We start from the raw sequence: 18,005 nt of genomic DNA on the forward strand, positions 1-18,005 counted from the left end.
GTGTCAAACAGGGGTCAGCGAGAGACAGGAGTAGTGTGGGAGACAGTTTGTGCATGAGTATTATGGGGCAGTCCTTCAGAATGAATACGTTTGCTCATAGAATCTCTACAGTGTGGAAGCAGGCCACTCTGCCCATCAAGTCCACACCAATCCTATAAGGATCACACCCAGATCCACCCTGGGCACTATGGCTAATTTAGCATGGCCAGTCCACTGAATCTGCAAATCTTTGGATTGTGGGAGGAAACTGAAGCACCCGGCAGAAATGCACACAGACACTGGGAGGACGTGTAAACTCCACACAGAATGTGCCCAAGGCTGGAATTGAACCTGGGTGTTGTGAGGAAACAGTGCTAACCACTGTGCCAACAGGCCATGAAACAGGGCACAAGCCTTTTCACATGGGCATGTGTTGCACTGCAATAGCACAATGATCAGGCTGGCCAGAAAGTTTCCTGCTCAGTTCTGAAGGGTCACTGCACTTGAAAAGTTAACTGTGCTTTTTCTCTGCAGATGCTGCCAGAATCTCTCTCTGTAATTTCTGCTTCAATTTCCTTCTTTCATTGGCAAACTGGACAGATTTACAGATCGAAAATCAGCTTGTTTGCCCTAGTAATGATGCACCTTTTTTGGTGAAGTTCTGCAGTGAGACTCAAACCTGGTGGAGGTGAGATTGGGATGCCACATCTGTGTCTCATCAGAAGTTCCTGGTGTTGGATTAACAGCACCATCAGCTATAGACTGGGTGAAGCTTACAGTCAAGTTACTTCATTGAAACGCACAATGACAGAAAATTATTATTTTAAAACCCACATGAAGCAGGAGAGAGGAATACAAAACAGTAAAGCTGTAATGTGATCGATAGATAGATAAAGAGAACAAGAAAGAGTGAACAGGAGGGGGAAAAAAAAGCAAGATGGCGGGAAGGAGAGAGTTAGAATGAAAGAAGGGGCAAGATGGACACATTTTAAAAGAAAAAGGGGAATGGAAATTCTTCCAGTCAGAAATCCAGCCTTAAGCAAGGACTGATGAACTTGATCAATCATTTCACTGGTGTCTGTGGGTTAAGTGTGTGCTCACAAAATTCCCATCCACCGAATGTAACAAGAGCATCTAAAAAATGACAGACCAGGGCATACCAGATGGTTCCGTGAGTACGTTACCTACATCCATGACCTTCAAAGTCAACACACTTCCAAGTAATTAATGGATTGAGCGGCCTTTTGAGATATTTCCACGAGAGGTGATAAATGCTGTGTAATTCAAGTTCATTTTTCCCATTTGTATCATCCCCCTTCCCCATTAAACCCCCTGCTAACAAAAACGCCTTGCAAAGATATTCAATCTTTGACAGGGTAACGTCTGTGCTACTTCTGACGTTTACCGAGGCCATGCCAATGTCTAATCACTGCCTCGTTCTTTTTCCCATCTACCTGGTCCTGTTGCTGTCGAGCCAGTTCCATCTGTTGCTGCTGTTTCTCAAACAACATGGCCGCCATGTTCTTCTGTTCTGCGTGAGCTGTCAGCAGTTGCTCTCGGAGACTGGACAGCTGGTTTATCATCACCAACAGCTGCAACTCCTTCTCTGCCAGACTCTCTGCTGTTCCTGGCCAAGCAGAAAACACACAAAACACTGAATTATTCAACTTTTTTTTGGGGGGGATAGAAGAAAACACACACATGACAGTTGCCCTTTCAAAGTCACTTTGACATTGTCATCTGTTCCAAGGCACTTGGGAGCCAAGGTTGCCAATTCTTCAGGAAGGCCACCGAGTCTCCACAAATGAAAAGACATTGTGTGGAGTCTGTTGTGGTTTTTGCTTTATTTTTATTGCCTTCAAACACTTTCTATTCCGTCAGTTAAGAAGCAATTGATTACGAGAAGTCATTTCACCTTCCAATTGGCCAAACCAACAGGGACAGATGTGTCAAGCAACCAACGGCAAGAATGTGGGGGCAAGGTGAAGCTATGAGTATTCACATTTGATGTGGACAAGCATTTATTGCCCATCCATAACTGAGAGTTAAGAGTCCACCACGTTGCTATGGACTTCAAGTCTCACTAGATAGCAAGGATGGTAGATTTCTTTCCCTAAAGGATATTAGTGAACCAGATGGGCTTTTCCAACAATGGTTCCCACTAGACTCAAGATTCCAGATTTAAAAAAAATATTAAATTCAAATTCCACCATCTGCAGTGGCAAGATTTGAGCCCAGATCCTCAGAGTCTCAGGATTATTAGTTCAGCGATAATACCACTAGGTTATCGACTCCCTGGGGACACCTGTGTGGTGACACCTCCAGGAAAATGACTGACTGCAGCTGACAACTTGATCTGGAATCATTCTACTAACATTCGCTGTCCCAGTAATCAGGATGATCTTACAGAAGATTCTTTTAATGGCAAAGGTATTTTTTCTGCCCCTTACATGCCTGATATAAGAAAGTTACTTGTCAGAAACTAGCAATCAATTTTTTTGTCATTAATTAGGTACTAGACACCACAAGGAAATTAGCATCAGCATTAGGCTGTTAAGTTCTAACTAAAACAGATAAAAAGGATTTATTTATTAATCAGGTGAAGGCAGAAATCAGCTTCTTACAAAGTCCAATAATAATTTTGGAGAACACAGACTAGTGTTGACTTACTCCTGCAATTTGTATTTGAGCTAGATGTCTACAACATGGAGTTAAACTAAAAGATTAAAGTGACTAAAACTGATACAATTATTACTGGAAAAACAGCAGCATCAATTCAAGATTTACACACTAAATTACTAAAGTCATTTTAATGGCACAGTGGTGTCAATGACTCACTTGATATGTCATGGTTTGAGCATCATCTGGATCTTTCACAGAGATTGATGCTTGGCCACACTTTGATTAATAACAACATACCGTTGACCAGCGTGAAGATCAATTTGGTTTTAAAAACAGAAAACACTGAAAATACTCATCAGGCCTGGCAGCAGCAGTGTGGGTAAAAAAGTGTCGGTTTCTCGTGTCAATGACCTTTCATTTGAACTCGGAAAGCATTCGATATGCGATTAGATTTGAGAAAGGAGTGTGTGGGTCAAGGGCAAAATGGGGAATGATAGGGCAGAGGATAGGAAATACTGAAGGACAGGAAAGTTAATCTTATAGGGTCAAAGGGATTGGGGGGAGAATCCGGCAAGGGGAGGAGGCAAAGGTGAGCCTAGATGCACTGTCTGGGGACAATAACAAGACAAAAATTGACACCACCAAAGAGGAGGCAAACATGGTGCATGCATGCATGTGGGCATGAGTGTCTATGCAAGTGTACTGATGCGTGTGTGCAGATGAAAGTGTGTGCGTGCGCATGCAGATGAAAGTGTGCGCGTGTGCATGTGCAGATGAAAGTGTGTGTGCACGTGTGCCAGAGTGTCAGGGGTATGCCTACTTGTGTGGTGGGTGAATTTATTGCTTGAAGTTATTGAACACACTGTTGAGCTCAGAGGCTGTAAAATGCTGAAATGAAAGGGAGGCACCGGTCCCCAGGCTTACGTTGAGCCGTGCCAGTGCGGGTCAATGACTGACGAAGCTCTGAATAAAAACCAAAAGAACTCCTGATGCTGTAAATCAGGGAAAAAAAAAAAGCAGAAGTTACTGGGAAAGCTCAGCAGGTCTGGCAGAAAAAAAAATCAGAGTTAACTTCTCGGATCCTGTGATCCTTCCTCAGAACTCAGATTTGAATTGTTAACTGATTTTTTTTCCCCTTCACAGATGCTGCCAGACCCGCTGAGCTTTTTCAGCAACTTCTGTCTTTGAGATAGTGACAAAGCTCGGTTTTTCTCACAAAGATACATCAATAACAGCACCTTCTCTATGACACTGCCAGGCTGTGGCGTGGTTCCAGGCTTTAGTGTTTGTCTTTGTAGGAATTTACTGTCAGACTGTTTGACTTTGAATGTGCTCAGATTCCTCTCTCCAGCTGAGAGTGGCATTCTCCAAAAATGTATCAAAAGGTTATTATTCTACCCCCACCCCACCAAGAGCCTTCACTGGTGAAAGGGAGTATGCCAGCACAAACAGTTGGAGTGACTGCACACAGCAGAGTTAAGATTGGACACAGGAATTAGGCAACATCCACACTGTGGCAGTGCATTTATCACAACTGCAAACTGTTGGTGATATTCACTGAGACTGTACCTTTGACATCCTTGCTACTCAAGGAGCATTTCTCCAGCAGCTTGTCTTTCCAATCATTGGACAGCAACTTCTCAATATTCGGCATAACTGCAGGAAGGCAGAGCGGCAAACAGTTAGACAAAACTAGCAGGGATTAATGGTAACTAAGACTCTCCGACATGGACGAGTGGCTGCCCTGGTGATAAGGGAGGAGGGGAAAAAAGTAGACAAATCGAGTGCCCGACTGTTGGGACATTGCAAAGGGATTATGGGCTTTTAAAGGAAGGGGCTCTGGGTGAGCACCAGGGCTCATTACACTTTGCGCTTCTCAAGCCCCTGGATACTACATTTCTCTGGGAGCTTCGCTAAGGAGCTAGGGTTTGGCAGCAGATTTTCTGGTCCGTGTTATGTTGTCAAGGACCAGAACCAGGATGCAGGCACAGGGATTTGCCAGGATATTGTTCATTAGCTGGCCCCTTTCCAAGCAGAAGTCCCAGTGGACCAGCTGAATATGTTTCACTGAATGGAGACAGTTCAAAGTTGGTCATTATTCCTCTGGTCCCGATTTAATTGTTTCAGAAAGAGAGATCTGCTATTAAAAAACATATCCTTATCACTTGGAAATCACCTTCCCTATGGCTTTGTAACATGAAATGGCAGTACCAGAGCATCTTAAAGCACATGTCATGCTGCACATGCTGAAAGTCATTGGATCTCCTGAGGGATATTGCACATCACTGATCTCATTCACTGCACAAAGGCCTGTGCAATACGTATTCAGGAGTGGCCCACTAGGCTCTGTATTCCTTAGAGATGTTGCTACTAAATTATAATGGCATTGCATTTTCAGTGGCATGGAGCTGCGTGCATTTGGCAAAATCAAAACAATCTCAATGACAATGAAGGCCTCACTATAATGGGCTAGAATTTGAATCAACCACCTTGCAGTACACAGCGACATAGGGCCCTTCAACCTCCCATGTTCTTAAGGCAAAAGCCAGAATTGTTGGACGATCAGCCAACATGTAGAGTGGGGCAGCAAGCTGGAGGGGCTGAATGGCCTCCTCCTCCACCTATTTTCTGTTTCTTCTCTGCATCAGCCTCGACTCATGCAGAACTCCCAACCTCCAGTAGGTATCTTGTTTGCTGAGCGTTAGGCAAACAGTCACCAGTCTCAAAGTCCACGTATAGTCACATTCAGAATCACATCAATAACTAGAGACTGGATTACAGGTGAAGCAGATGGGAAACTGCATTAGGTGGCTACTGGAATGAACAGTAAAGGAGAGGTCTAAAGAGCATGTACCTTCTAAATAGTAGACAGACACAGAAAGATGGGTGACCATAAAAGACAATATAATAAGAATAAACAAACAATGTGTGTGCTGCTTTGCAGTTAAGTTCTTGGCATTCTTAAGTAATTGCCCTGAAGGTGTCATGTCTGTCAGTGTTCACTGGCTTTCGTTACAGGGAAAAATAATGGCACGACGAAAACAATTATGAGAGATAAAGGGACTAAGGTGAGTACAGAGAATGAGCTGACAGATACCCATTAATTCATTCAGAGTCAATGAAATGTGGAGCTGGAGAAGCGCAGCACATCAGACAGCATTGGAGGAACAGGAAAGTTTGCACTTTGGTTTGGAACCTTCATCAGAACTGATGCAGGGTCCAGACCCGAAATGTTGGCTTTCCTGTTCCTCCAATGCAGTTTGATCAGCTGTGCTTCTCCAGCTCCACATTTCATCGACTCTTGACTTCCAGCATCTGCAGTCCTTACTATCTCCCATGAACCTGTTCAGCCTGTTTTAAACTGGCACGTGAACACAGACTCGTTAACCACACCACAAAACTGACAGCACTAATTGAGGTTTTCCACTTGGGGATCCTGCAGCATTCAAAACGGAGTTCAATTATTTTACGGCCCCCAGAGAACCTTCCTCCTATGCCTTACCACAAACACCCACATCTCACTTCTTGTTATCACATGGTTTACCACACACATGCCCCATAGTCAGACACTTCTGGCTACTGACATTCCCAGGCAGAGCTTTAGTCCTTCCTTTGTCTGGTCAATTGCTATTCTCTCTCTCTCGGTTCTATCTCCAACTATCAATTTACTCCCACCCAGCATATGTACCAACCTCTTCTCAGCTGCCGTCAGTTCTGAAGATGTGTCACCAGGCCCGAAATATTGTAAATATAGTCTTGTATATTGTGCAAGTTAACACAACGTGGAGCTGGAGGAATACAGCAGGCCAGGCAACAAAGGAGTCGGAAAGCTGACGTTTTGGGTCGGGATCCTTCTTCAGAAATTCTGAAACCATTTTGGAAGAAGGGTTCCAACTTGAAACATCAGCTTTCCTGCTCCTCTGATGCTGCCTGGCCTGCTGTATTCCTCCACCACCACTCTGTTGTCCCGGAATCTAACATCAACAGTTCTTTTTGTCTTTGTATGTGTAAGAGATGTCTTTGGTTTGTTTGCATAGAGTCAAACATCATTGTTTGTTCGTTTCCTTGCTATGCTACAGAACAGAACCAAACTGCATTTGTGACTAAAATATCTTCAATGAATAAAGTACACTTTTGAAATTTAAAAAAAACTTTGTTTTCTCTCCAATGATGCTGCCAGACCTGATGAGATTCCCCAGCAATTTCTGTTTTGCTTTTTAATTTCCATCATCTGCAGTTCTTTGTTTATTTTTTGATAACTGTGAGGTTGTGCAAAGTGCAAGACAAATGCAGTTTTTTCTTCGCATGATACCCCCACCAAACTGCTTTCAGCATTTTGCAGTTAATTTGCATATAGCAAGCTCTCACAATAAACTAATTGTTCTATTCCCACAAGCAACTAGGTGAAGGGTCAAAGTAGAGCCAATCTTTACACACTTTTATATTTACAAAATTCCACATTACAAGCCTGTACCTCTGAAGTGAGCGCTCAGTTTTAATTGGAGTCTATTAATAAGGGGCACCAGTGAATTCCCAGCTAATAGCTACCCACTTGTCTACAATTAGTGACAATTAATATACAATTAACAATAATAGCTGGACAATCTGGTTTTGTGATTTAATAAATATTGGCCAGGACACTGGAACAACTCTCCTTTGAAACAGTAATATGGGATTTTTTTTATAGAGTGCAGACAGAGCCCAAGATTAATCTCCCACTCCTTCTGGGTGCAATGAAAAGCTTGTGTCAGTTGTGTTCTAAAAATCTTAGAGTAAGCCTTGAACTCAGTCAATCTGGCTCAAAAGGGCAAAGAGCTACCCCTGAGCCACATTCAATCCAAATTTTACTGCAGATGCTAGAAATTTGAAGTTTGAAAAAAAAACAGAAAAGATGTGCTGGAGAACCTCAGACGATTTGGCAGCATTTGTGAGAAGAGAAACAGGGGTAATGTTTCAAGTCAAGTAAGACTCTGCTTCGGAAAGAACGTCATAAACAAAAAAGATGGCAGGTTTACCAATCATGTCATTGATTCAGAAATAACTGTTTGCAATAATGTCACAGGTAAACTTGTCACCATCACAGCACACAATTACCAGTTGTTAGAATGGAGGAGTTCAACATTTAGCTGCATCATTGCCAAAGTAATTTCTTTAGGAGCTACAAACTAATTCAAGCAGGTTGAATCTCCACAGTGTGAGAAAACATGAGTGAGTGTGTCACTTTTTCCAACTGCTATCTGAAGGGGATTAACTCTTTTAGAAGCAAAAACAATGACAGCAGCTTTGTTCCAATTACAATCACAATTATCTGTGTAAATATTTTTTAATTGATCAGATTACAGATCAAATAGAAATGAAATCAGGCAGGAGGTAATCGTATGTATTACTGTTAAACACAGTATGTTTGCACCTCATGGGAGGGGGCCTGGGAGAGTATGTAATACTCGCTCTCTTTTGCCTCATCTCTTCCTCTTTGAAGTAATTAAATGCTTGGGCCACATGATCAGCCAGTATGCCGTCAAAACAAAATCACTTACTTTCAGCTGCCACCCCTTCAGTATTCCCCCATCATGTGACAGGAAATAAATAACATAGGAACAGGATGGGGCCACTTTTGGAATCATAATCATACAGCACAGAAACAGACCCTTTAGTCTAACCGTTCCATGCCGAACATAATCCCAAACTAAACTAGTTCCGCATGCCTGCAAATGGCCCCTATCCCTCCAGATCTTCCCTGTTCATATACTCATCCAAATGTCTTTTAAACATTGTAATTGTACCCACATCCATCACTTTGTTAGGAAGTACATTCCACATGCAAACCATCCTCGGTGTAAAAAAAATTGTCTCGTGTCTTTTTTAAACCTCTCTCCTCTCACCTTAAAAACGTGCCCCCTAGTCTTGAAATTGCCCATCTTAGTCTGTCAGGATTGTTCTGCCCTTAATAATGGCTGTTCTGCAGCTCAAGATCATATACCTCGCCTTTGCAGTATGTCTCTCAATACTTACTAAGAACAAACATGCATCAACCTCAGATTTAAAATTTACTACTGAATCCATTAGTCCCATCGTGTTCTGGTGTTGATTTTTTGAAAGAGTTAATGTGTTTAGCTCTGGACCCAGCTGTGATAGTGTGTCCTTACTAAGTCCTTTAGTCGAGGGCCTATCTGACAGCCCATTGAAATTATTCATGGAATTAGGTGTCCAGATAAAGTAATCCAAAATCCAAAAAAATTCTTTGCCGGCAATTTTATATTTACAGCCTCTGTCAGAGGGAATTGCGTCATAGAAATACACAGCACAGAAACAGACACTTCCATCCACACACCCATGCCGACCAGGTATCCTAAATTAATCTAGTCAGCATTTGGCCCATAAGCATCTAATCCATTTGTATTTGTGCACCCATCCAGCTGCCTTTTAACTGTTATAATTATACCAGCCTCCACCACTTCCTCTGGCAACTCGTTCCACACAAATACCACCCTCTGTATGATGATGCTGCCCCTCAGGTCCCTTTTAAATCTTTCCCCTCTCACCTTAAACCTATGCCTTGAAGTTTTGGACTCCCCTACCCTGGGAAACAGGCCTTGACTATTCACCGTATCCATGCCCCTCATGATTTTGTAAACGTCATCCCTCAAGCCTCGGATGCTCCTGGGAAAATAGCCGCAGTCTATTCAAAAGTTTTTCTATCTCCTATCCAGAGCTCTTATCATCTGGAAACCTTCCATTACATCATCTTGCAATGCTCCGAGTTCCAAGGAGAAGAGACTTAACTTCTCCAGCCACCACTTCCAACCAGCTAATTCTACACTCCAAGCTTGTAACTGCTGGTGTAACCCAGGCCTGCCTTAGCTGTGGATTCTTCAACAAACCGTCTCTCAGGAGTTAGGACGGAGAGGGCTGAACAAAAAGCAAGGAGGGGTAACTTGTCATCCAAGGTCAGTCTCCTAACACCCAGCTGTAGAGCAGCATGGTTAGAAGTCTTGGGAGTTAAACACTTGCCCTGTTCTGTTGACTAACTAATTGTGCAGACAGTGTTATTCTCCAGCAGAGCCTGGCAGGGAGTACAAGAGACCAAATCAAAACTAGGAAGCAGGTAGATTGTGTGTTAATTAAGGGATAATTGGGTAAGAACTGGATGTATATTTTTATATATGTTTACATACACTTAAATGGAAAACGAGTAATTGATGTTTTAAAGTTTTCTGTGTCGGGTGGAATAAAACTCTGATGGGAGAAGTATATGCCTGAACCCTGTCTAACCAATTGTTAATCTCTGGTGTCTATCAAACAATCAATAGGGAGGGAAGGAAAGAGAGAGAGAGAGACCACACGAGAGCAAGTGAGAGCTGATCTTTCCTGCAACTCATCCTGCAAGTTATGTAACATCCAATGCAGATAACAAGATGTAGAGCTGGATGCGAACAGCAGGCCAAGCAGCATCTTAGGAGCAGGAGAGCTGACATTTCGGGCCTAGACCCTTTATCAGAAAAAAAAGGGTCTAGGCCCGAAACATCAGCCTTCCTGCTCCTCTGATGCTGATTGTGTGCTCATCAGCTCTACACCTAGTTACTTCAGATTCTCCAGCATCTGCAGTTCCTACTATCTTGAACACCCAATGCAAATCAGTTTTTAATCAGAGGGGTGAGTCTAGATCAGCTATCCAGCCCATGCTCTTGGTGTCTGGCTGTGGTTATACTCACCTTCAGTTAAATTCTTACTGAAATCTATTCTTTCCAAGTTGCTTAATGCATTTGTGAATTTACTGTGATCCTGTTGCCCCTCGTCCCTTGGTGAGGATGAAGCCTGCGTTGTAAAATGTAAAAAAAAAACTCAGTTAGTTTCCACTTGACAAGACACAGTGTCCTGTCCTACACACATACAACACCAGGTTCCCAATAACAAACAAAAAGAACTGATTCATAGGTGATTTATTGAAGAGGAATTACATTCAATTTGAAGCTCTCTTCCTCCCCAAATTTTGCAATCAAAACAGTGTTCACCAACAACATAAGGCACAACCCAAATTGTAAATGTTACTAATTGATGAGGCTTCCAATGGATTAGTCTCACACTTGGATTAACACAAACCAGTTAGACACTTCCACAAAGTTGCATCTTCTTCCGGGAAGTACAAAAACATTAGGACCAAGAATATTTTGAATATGGTATCATTAGAACAATTGTAGGAGAAGTGTAAGGGGGGGGCATGGGGGGAAAGGGAGGCAGAGCTGGGGGTGGAAGGGCGAGATGACAGACAGAGAAGAGTGTCTAGTTATCCATGTATATTATGTTTGAGATCAAAATGCTCTTTGGTCTTAATAATATGACATATTCTTTCATCCAAAAAGCAAAGCTTGCCTGATTATAAAGTGATCTGTTGCATCTGCTGCTCCTGATGTGGCCTCCTCTACATTGAAGAGACCAAGTGGAGGCTCGGAGACCATTTTGTATAGCACCTGTGCTCTGTTCGTGACAAACACCACCACCACCTTGCGGTCACGAACCATTTCAACTCCCCACCCCACTCCCACTCCATGGGTGACATGTCCATCCTGGGCCTCCTCCAGTGTCACAATGGCACCATCTGGAAACTAGAGGAGCAGCACCTCATATTCCGGCTTGGAAGCATATAACCCAATGGTCTTAATGTGTATTTTACCAGTTTCAAAATCTCCCCACCCCCAGCCTCATCCCATGACCAACCCTCCCTCTCATCCCCACCTCCTTGACCTGACACAACCTGTCCATCTTCTCTCTCACCTAACCACCCCTCCACCTCACTGACCAATCCCTACCTGCACTCATCTGTCACCATCCCGCATACCTTCCCCAGCCTCACCCCCAGGCTCTATTTATTTTGGAGCTCCTTTGCCCCATCCCCCAATTCTGAAGAAGGGTCCCGGCCCAAAACGTCAACTTTCCTGCTCCTCTGCTGCGTTCCTCCAGCTCCACACTATGTTATCTCTGACTCCAGCATCAACAGTTCTTAATATCTCCTTGTGAAGTTGATGTTATTTAGCAGTGAACAGGTTAAAAAAAAGTATGAAAGCTGCTGATTCAGAGACTAGAGTTGCCTCACAAACTTTACAGGCGTTCGTCATTTCTCATCGAAGCACTAAGCATCCATTGTATCAAAATAAAGCCACAGAAGATGATTATTTTTTTCTATTGGACCTTGGCCTTTAAATCATGCTCTGCTGCGAAGGTTTGTACATGCTTTGTATTTCAAACTGGCTTATTCACAGGAAGGAAAGGAGTAATCCAACTTCTACAAATACACAACCAGAAAATGCTCAGCCCGTCATGCAACATTCATGGAGAGAGCAACAGAGTTAACGGGTGAAAGTAAAAAGTGCTGGAAATTACAATGGGTCAGGCAGCATCCATGGAGGGAGAGAGAGGAAGCTAACCGTGAGTCTAGATAACCCTTCATCAGAGTTAATGGGTTGACTCTTGTGCTCTAATCCCATCCCAGTCCCATTGAGTTTAGTGGTGGATGGGAAAGGAGTGCCTCCATCCTGATCAAGTCTATAGCAGGAAGGTCTGTGGAAACACCTCTCACTAACTTCTCTGTCGACAGTTGTAGTTCGGCTTATACACAGTATTTCCTATTTTGTTTCTGGCTTCCAGCAGCTGCATTGTTTTAAATCTATGTGAATCATATCTGGAACCTTTGCTAGAATACACTTGAGATATATTAATATCATTAATTTCCATGATGTAAAATAGAAGAGAGGCACTGGAGGTGGTGCTCGAAATACTTCTCACTATGACATGAGAACAGAGATATCAGCAAAGATCAGTCAGGCTGGGATTTTTGTCTCAAAAGAAAAGAAAACTGAATTGTGGCCTGATAGAAGTCTAAGAAGTGAAAGGGTTCAATCGGGTGCAAGTTAAGGGAGTGTTCCCACTACTGGGAAAGACTGGAACACAGGGGATATAAAGTCACTAATAAACCAACCAGGTGTTCAGGAGATAGCACACTGTAGAGCTGGACGAACACAGCAAGCCAAGCAGAATCAGAGGAGCAGGAAAGCTGACGTTTCGGGTCAGGGCCCTTCTTTTTCTTTAAATCTGAAGGAGGGTTCCGACCCAAAACGTTAGCTTTCCTGCTCCTCTGATGCTGCCTGGCCTCCTGTGTTCACCCAGCTCCACACTGTGCTATCTCAGAATCCAGCGTCAGCAGTTCTTACTATCTCTGTGGAGTTCAGGAGAACCCTCTTCACGCAGAGCACAGGAATGTGAAACTTGCTAGGCACAAGGAATAGTTGAATTGAACAGTGTAGGTGCAAAAAGGGCAACCTAGATAAACATGTAAGGGAGTCTGGAACAGAAGGGGGAGATGTTGACAGCATTTAACAAAGACGAGGCTTGTGAGAGCATAGGCAGCACTATGAAGCAGTTTGGCTGAAGGGCCCATCCTATCGCTGTAATTAGCACAAGTGAGTAAATAATGCCAACTTCAGGGGCTTCAGTCTGCTACTCTTGGTATTAACACAGCCACAGGTTGGGTAGGGAGCATGACAGGTAACCTGTGCCATGTTTATTTGGTGGCTCCCAGGGTGGTATCCTTCATTAAAAAGCATTTGGCAGCTGAACAAGAAACAGGCAATGGGAAAGGAAGGTCCTGCTCAGAGACACCATACCTCCCTTGCTGCCACGTCCAAGCCTCTCCCCAGCATCTCGCTTCCCACCATCATTCACCTGTGCCTTGGATGTCAACTCCATTTGGGGCTCCTTGAGCTTGTAGTATCAGCAACAACCAGCTCTTTTCCCCCTGGTGGCACTGCTGGGTACAGAGGAGCAGCCAGCTTCTGGTTGGGCAGCTTGACCCCTGTCTTTGGTGTCTATGATCCTTGTTTCGGAGGATGGGGGGAGGATGGAGGCATCTTGCTGGCTCTCTAGCCACAGCTGACACTCCCATCACCTCCATAACATTCCGCCCAACAGCTCAAGTCAATGAACCTTTGCCAGAACAAAAAGGAATTAGAGGTTGCAAACAGTTTTCACCAAGTACATAGGCAGGGTAGAAAGGAGAAGTTAGAAAGTACTAAAAAGGAAGCTGTGTGAAAAGGTGGAAGGATGGATTAATCTATCTTTCTCCACATGACCCATCCTTTTGCCTTGCATCATCATCCTTTTTGTCACTTAATCTCTCCCACCTTGCTCTCCACATATTTCTATAACTCCTTTCATCACCTCCCAATGCATGACCTGTTTCAAGTCGCAGTTAATTGCATTAGAGTCAGCACACTGTGATATTCATGGGTTACAAACACTTTCTATGTATTCAAGTGGGCTTCAAGGATCTGTCAACACCCTCAGCTGCTCATCAATAGAAGATGATTTCCTTTAAACACTCATCTAATTTCTCTGCTACTCTCTCATTAAGCACATCAATGTATGGTTTCTAGGGAATGCACAAATCTTGAGGGGGATGGGTGACTGGGGGTGTGACGAATGAAACATCTAATACAGGTATCTGCTCCTGGTATGGTCTATTCTTTCAGCTATCATCCAGGAAACATCAAGGCAATTCACAAAATAAGAACCTCAGGCAACTTACGACAATGTTATGGTTCCTGTCTTTTGACCACACTGGATTGTTTTTCTTTATTCTTTCAGGAGATGGGGTGTGTCGCTGGCTAGACTAGCATTTACTGCAATCCCTGACTGCCCTTAAAAAAAGTGGTGGTGGGACACATTCTCAAACCACTGTTTTCCATGCGGTGACAGATGCGCACGTATACACACACACACACACACACAAAATGGTGACAAAGTTCGAAACCAGGATGCTCTAAGTTGCAGGAGAACCTGTAGCTGATGGTGGCTCCCCCATGCATTCGCTGCCCTTGTCCTCCTGGAAACTAAGTTTGGAAGGTACTGTTGAAGAGCGAGTGGCAAGTTCCCGGTGTGCATCTCGTAGGTGGTATACACTGCTGCTGTTGTGCATTGCTAGTGGATAAGGATCTCATCAAACGTTTCCCTCCGTCCTGGAACGTGTCAAACTTCGAGAGTCGTTGGGGCTGCACCAATCGGGTCAAGTGGGGGAGTATTCCACCACACTCCTGACTTATGCCTTGTTGATAGTGAAATGACTTTGGGGAAATGATATGGGGAGTTATTCACTGAAGGATTTTCAGTCTCTGATCTGTTCTTGTACCCACTAATTATGCAGTTGACACTTGCTGAGATTCTGATCAAAGGTAACCCCAAGAATGTTGGCAGACAACGTGAGGATAAAGTAATGATATTTTACACTCAAGGAAAGTAAACAGTAATGAAATGTCATTGACCTCAAAAGATCTTCCAGGCTCCTCTCTCCCATAGCTGCAGCTCATCATACATACAGTATTTCCTGTTTCTATTGCCAATTTTCAGCATCTTTTGTTTTTCAGTGAGTCATAGCTGGAACGTGTGCTAGAATACACTTTAGGTACTCTTAAGAGCGTTAATCTCCAGGTTGCAAGAACAATTGAGGCGCACTGGAGATGGTGCAAACATTATTTCTCAGAATGACGCTAGAACAGAGAGATATCAAGAAAGATTGGACATACTGCACTTTTTGTCTTAAAAGAAACTGAACGGTGACCCGATAGAGAGGGGTTATCGATATGATAGGGTTTGATAGGACTTCAAAAATATTTTTCGACTTTTGAACAAGAGTAGAACTAGGGGACAAATGTGTCACTGATAAACCAAGCAGTTCAGGAGATGCCTCTTTACCCAGAACATTGAGAAATGTGGAACCTGCTCCCATAAGGAATAGGGGAGTTCAACAGTAGAGGTGCATGAAGGGAAAACTTGATAAACATGTTGGAAACGAAGGAGACGTTGACAGCATTAAACAAAGAAGAGGTCAGCTTGAGCATAAATAGTTCTGAGGAAGGGTCACCGGGACCCAAAATGTTAACTTGGTTTTTTTCCTTCACAGACGCTGCCAGATCTGCTGAGCTTTACCAGCAACTTTGCTTTTAGTGCCATGAAGCAATTGGTTGAATGGCTCATTTCAGTGGTGTATTTTGCAAACTTATATTTCCACTTGAAGAATTGCCTCTACTTGTAAGTGAGACTTTGGGGAAGGATGGCACAGTGGTTCAGTGGTTAGTACTACTGTCTCAGAGCAGTGTGTGGAGTTTGCACATTCTCCCTGCGTCTGCATGGGTTTCCTCCAGGTGCTCCGGTTTCCTCCCATAGACCAGATGTGCAAGGCTAAGTGAACTGGCTGTGCTAAATTGCCCATGGTGTCCAGGGATGTGCAGGGTAGGTGGATTAGCCATGGGTAAATGCAGGGTTAGAGGGATAGGGTAGAGGGGTGGATCTGGGTGGATGCTCTTTGGAGAGTCAGTGTAGACTCAATGGGCGGAATGACCTCCTTCCAAGCTGCAGGGATTCTATGATTTACCTCGCCCCCACCAGCCGCCATGCAATGAACTCTGGAACGAGTGGCAGTGAATGACAAAAGCATTTGCAGGTTCTTAGTGAGATTGCAAGTATGTACGTGGCCTCTCACTCCAGCTATTGATCTGAAGGCCCCAGTCGATTGCCTGCACGTTATGGGAATGTGACCAACTCCGCTTTTACCAGACATCTGTTCCCAGGTGAGGAAGGGTGGGCCTCAGCAGGTTCGGGTTGGAGGTGAGGAGCCGCCGTACGCTCACGGTCGCAACTTACCTGTGTTGGCTTCACGACCCCCGACTTCTCGAAGTCGGGGTTCTCCCTCCCGGGCGCTGCCTTGCTCTGAAGCCCATCGCATTGAGGGTTGTTGGGAAAGGACATGCTGAGGGATCCGTACCCACTCCGCTCCTCCTCCACCTCCTCCACCTTCACCTGGTCGTGGACCATGATCACGTCTCCATTCACCACTTCCATACAAGAGGGCAGCTGCCGTGTGGACATTCTACAGGGCAAGGCGTTTGGGAGAGGGAGGGAGGGTGGAAGGAAGAGAAAGTTCAAGCATAAGATGTGACATCTGTTCACTTTAAAATAAAAGCTCAACCCCCTTGACAAGAAAGTTTTAAAAAAGTTAAACAAGTGACGGCATCTGAGAAGTCACGTGCCTCACCACAAAAGAGTTGGGGGGAAAATGGGCTTCAAATTTTGAGGAATTCACCCTCTGCATTTGGAAACACTGTCGCTGGACTGGTGCGCCAGGGACACTCGCTTCGAAACCTCTACAGCAGGACTAAAGCCAGAAAATGCTTCTTCCTCCGGCCCCATAGGCATCGTCGCGAACCCTTTTGGGGACGTGGTTTTCTGTCGGCCAGTAGCTGTCCAGCAGAACGCGAGCTACTGGATTGTTGCCGGGAACACACAAGCCTGCGCTCAACAAAAGCGAATGTTGGATTCATCTCTTCACAGATGAGAGAGGGGGAGAGAGACAGAAAGAGAGAGGGAGAGAGAAAGAGAGAGACAGAGGGGGAGAGAGACAGAGGGGGAGAGAGACAGAGGGGGAGAGAGACAGAGGGGGAGAGAGACAGAGGGGGAGAGAGGGGGAGAGAGTGAGAGAGAGAACGAGAGAGAGGGGGGAGAGAGAAAGAAAGAGAGAGGGAGAGAGAAAGAGAGAGAGAGAGGGAGAGAGAAAGAGAGAGGGAGAGGGAAAGAGAGAGACAGAGGGGGAGAGAGAGACAGAGGGGGAGAGAGAGACAGAGGGGGAGAGAGACAGAGGGGGAGAGAGACAGAGGGGGAGAGAGACAGAGGGGGAGAGAGGGGAAGAGAGACAGGGGGAAGAGTGTGAGAGAGAGAACGAGAGGGGGGAGAGAGAAAGAAAGAGGGAGAGATGGACCACGTGATTCACCTTGAGTGAATGGGTTGGGAAGGTCGGAGGTGGGGGGGGGGGAGAAAGGGAAAGAGTTGGAACATTGACGTGCAAAAGGAGATTTCTGGCGACAATAATAATCGCCATAAACAAAAAGTAACTCAAATAATTCAACCTACAAGTCAAAACACAGTTCTCAGCAAAGTGGCAGTTAGAGCAGCTCCAACCAAAAAAAAAGTAGCGAAATAACAGAATGTGTTTTGTAATGGAAAGAGAACAGACTGAACTGGGGACGAAAGGAAGTGGCACAATGGGCCTTAAGACAAAAGAAATCAAACAAAAGGGAAATGTGACAAGAGGACAATGGCATACAGTTTGATCCGTCATTCCTGCTTTCAGGAGCAGGTTTATCTCTCTTTCCTTCCCGTTCCAAAGCCTCCTGTTTGGATTTCATCATATCTCGTTTCCTTTCAACAGACTCCTTTGTCCACTGGACTGGATTTAATCTGTGATCGAGTTAATGCGAGTTTTAATTTAAGCTCTTGTGTGACTCAACAGTAATCACAGAATTGAAGGCAACTATTAACTCTTTCATTGCTTAATAACATCTCAACGAGTATTGTGGATTACA

The 18,005-nt window shown here is 44.3% G+C and overlaps 1 protein-coding gene across 8 annotated transcripts in view; it reads right to left on the bottom strand.

Annotated features, from left to right (window-relative positions):
- LOC125462956 (transcription factor SOX-13-like) overlaps window positions 1-18,005 on the bottom strand; it is a 178,827-nt gene that overhangs the window by 35,820 nt on the left and 125,002 nt on the right. For 3 of the 8 annotated variants that reach the window (XM_048553495.2, XM_048553496.2, XM_048553494.2), the window contains exons 1-5: window positions 16,677-17,331; window positions 16,291-16,516; window positions 10,314-10,416; window positions 4,171-4,257; window positions 1,434-1,606 (exon numbers count right to left, since the gene is read on the bottom strand). In XM_048553495.2, coding sequence (XP_048409452.1) covers window positions 1,434-1,606; window positions 4,171-4,257; window positions 10,314-10,416; window positions 16,291-16,516; window positions 16,677-16,738 — 651 coding nt within the window. In that variant the 5' untranslated portion in view covers window positions 16,739-17,331. Of the gene's footprint in view, window positions 1-1,433; window positions 1,607-4,170; window positions 4,258-10,313; window positions 10,417-16,290; window positions 16,517-16,676; window positions 17,332-17,746; window positions 17,857-18,005 lie in introns of those variants that run through there. The other 5 variants (XM_059653337.1, XM_059653338.1, XM_048553497.2 and 2 more) reach the window with 3 other exon arrangements.

This window comes from Stegostoma tigrinum, chromosome 21 (assembly GCF_030684315.1).
Source record: "Stegostoma tigrinum isolate sSteTig4 chromosome 21, sSteTig4.hap1, whole genome shotgun sequence".
Classification (NCBI taxonomy): domain Eukaryota; kingdom Metazoa; phylum Chordata; class Chondrichthyes; order Orectolobiformes; family Stegostomatidae; genus Stegostoma; species Stegostoma tigrinum.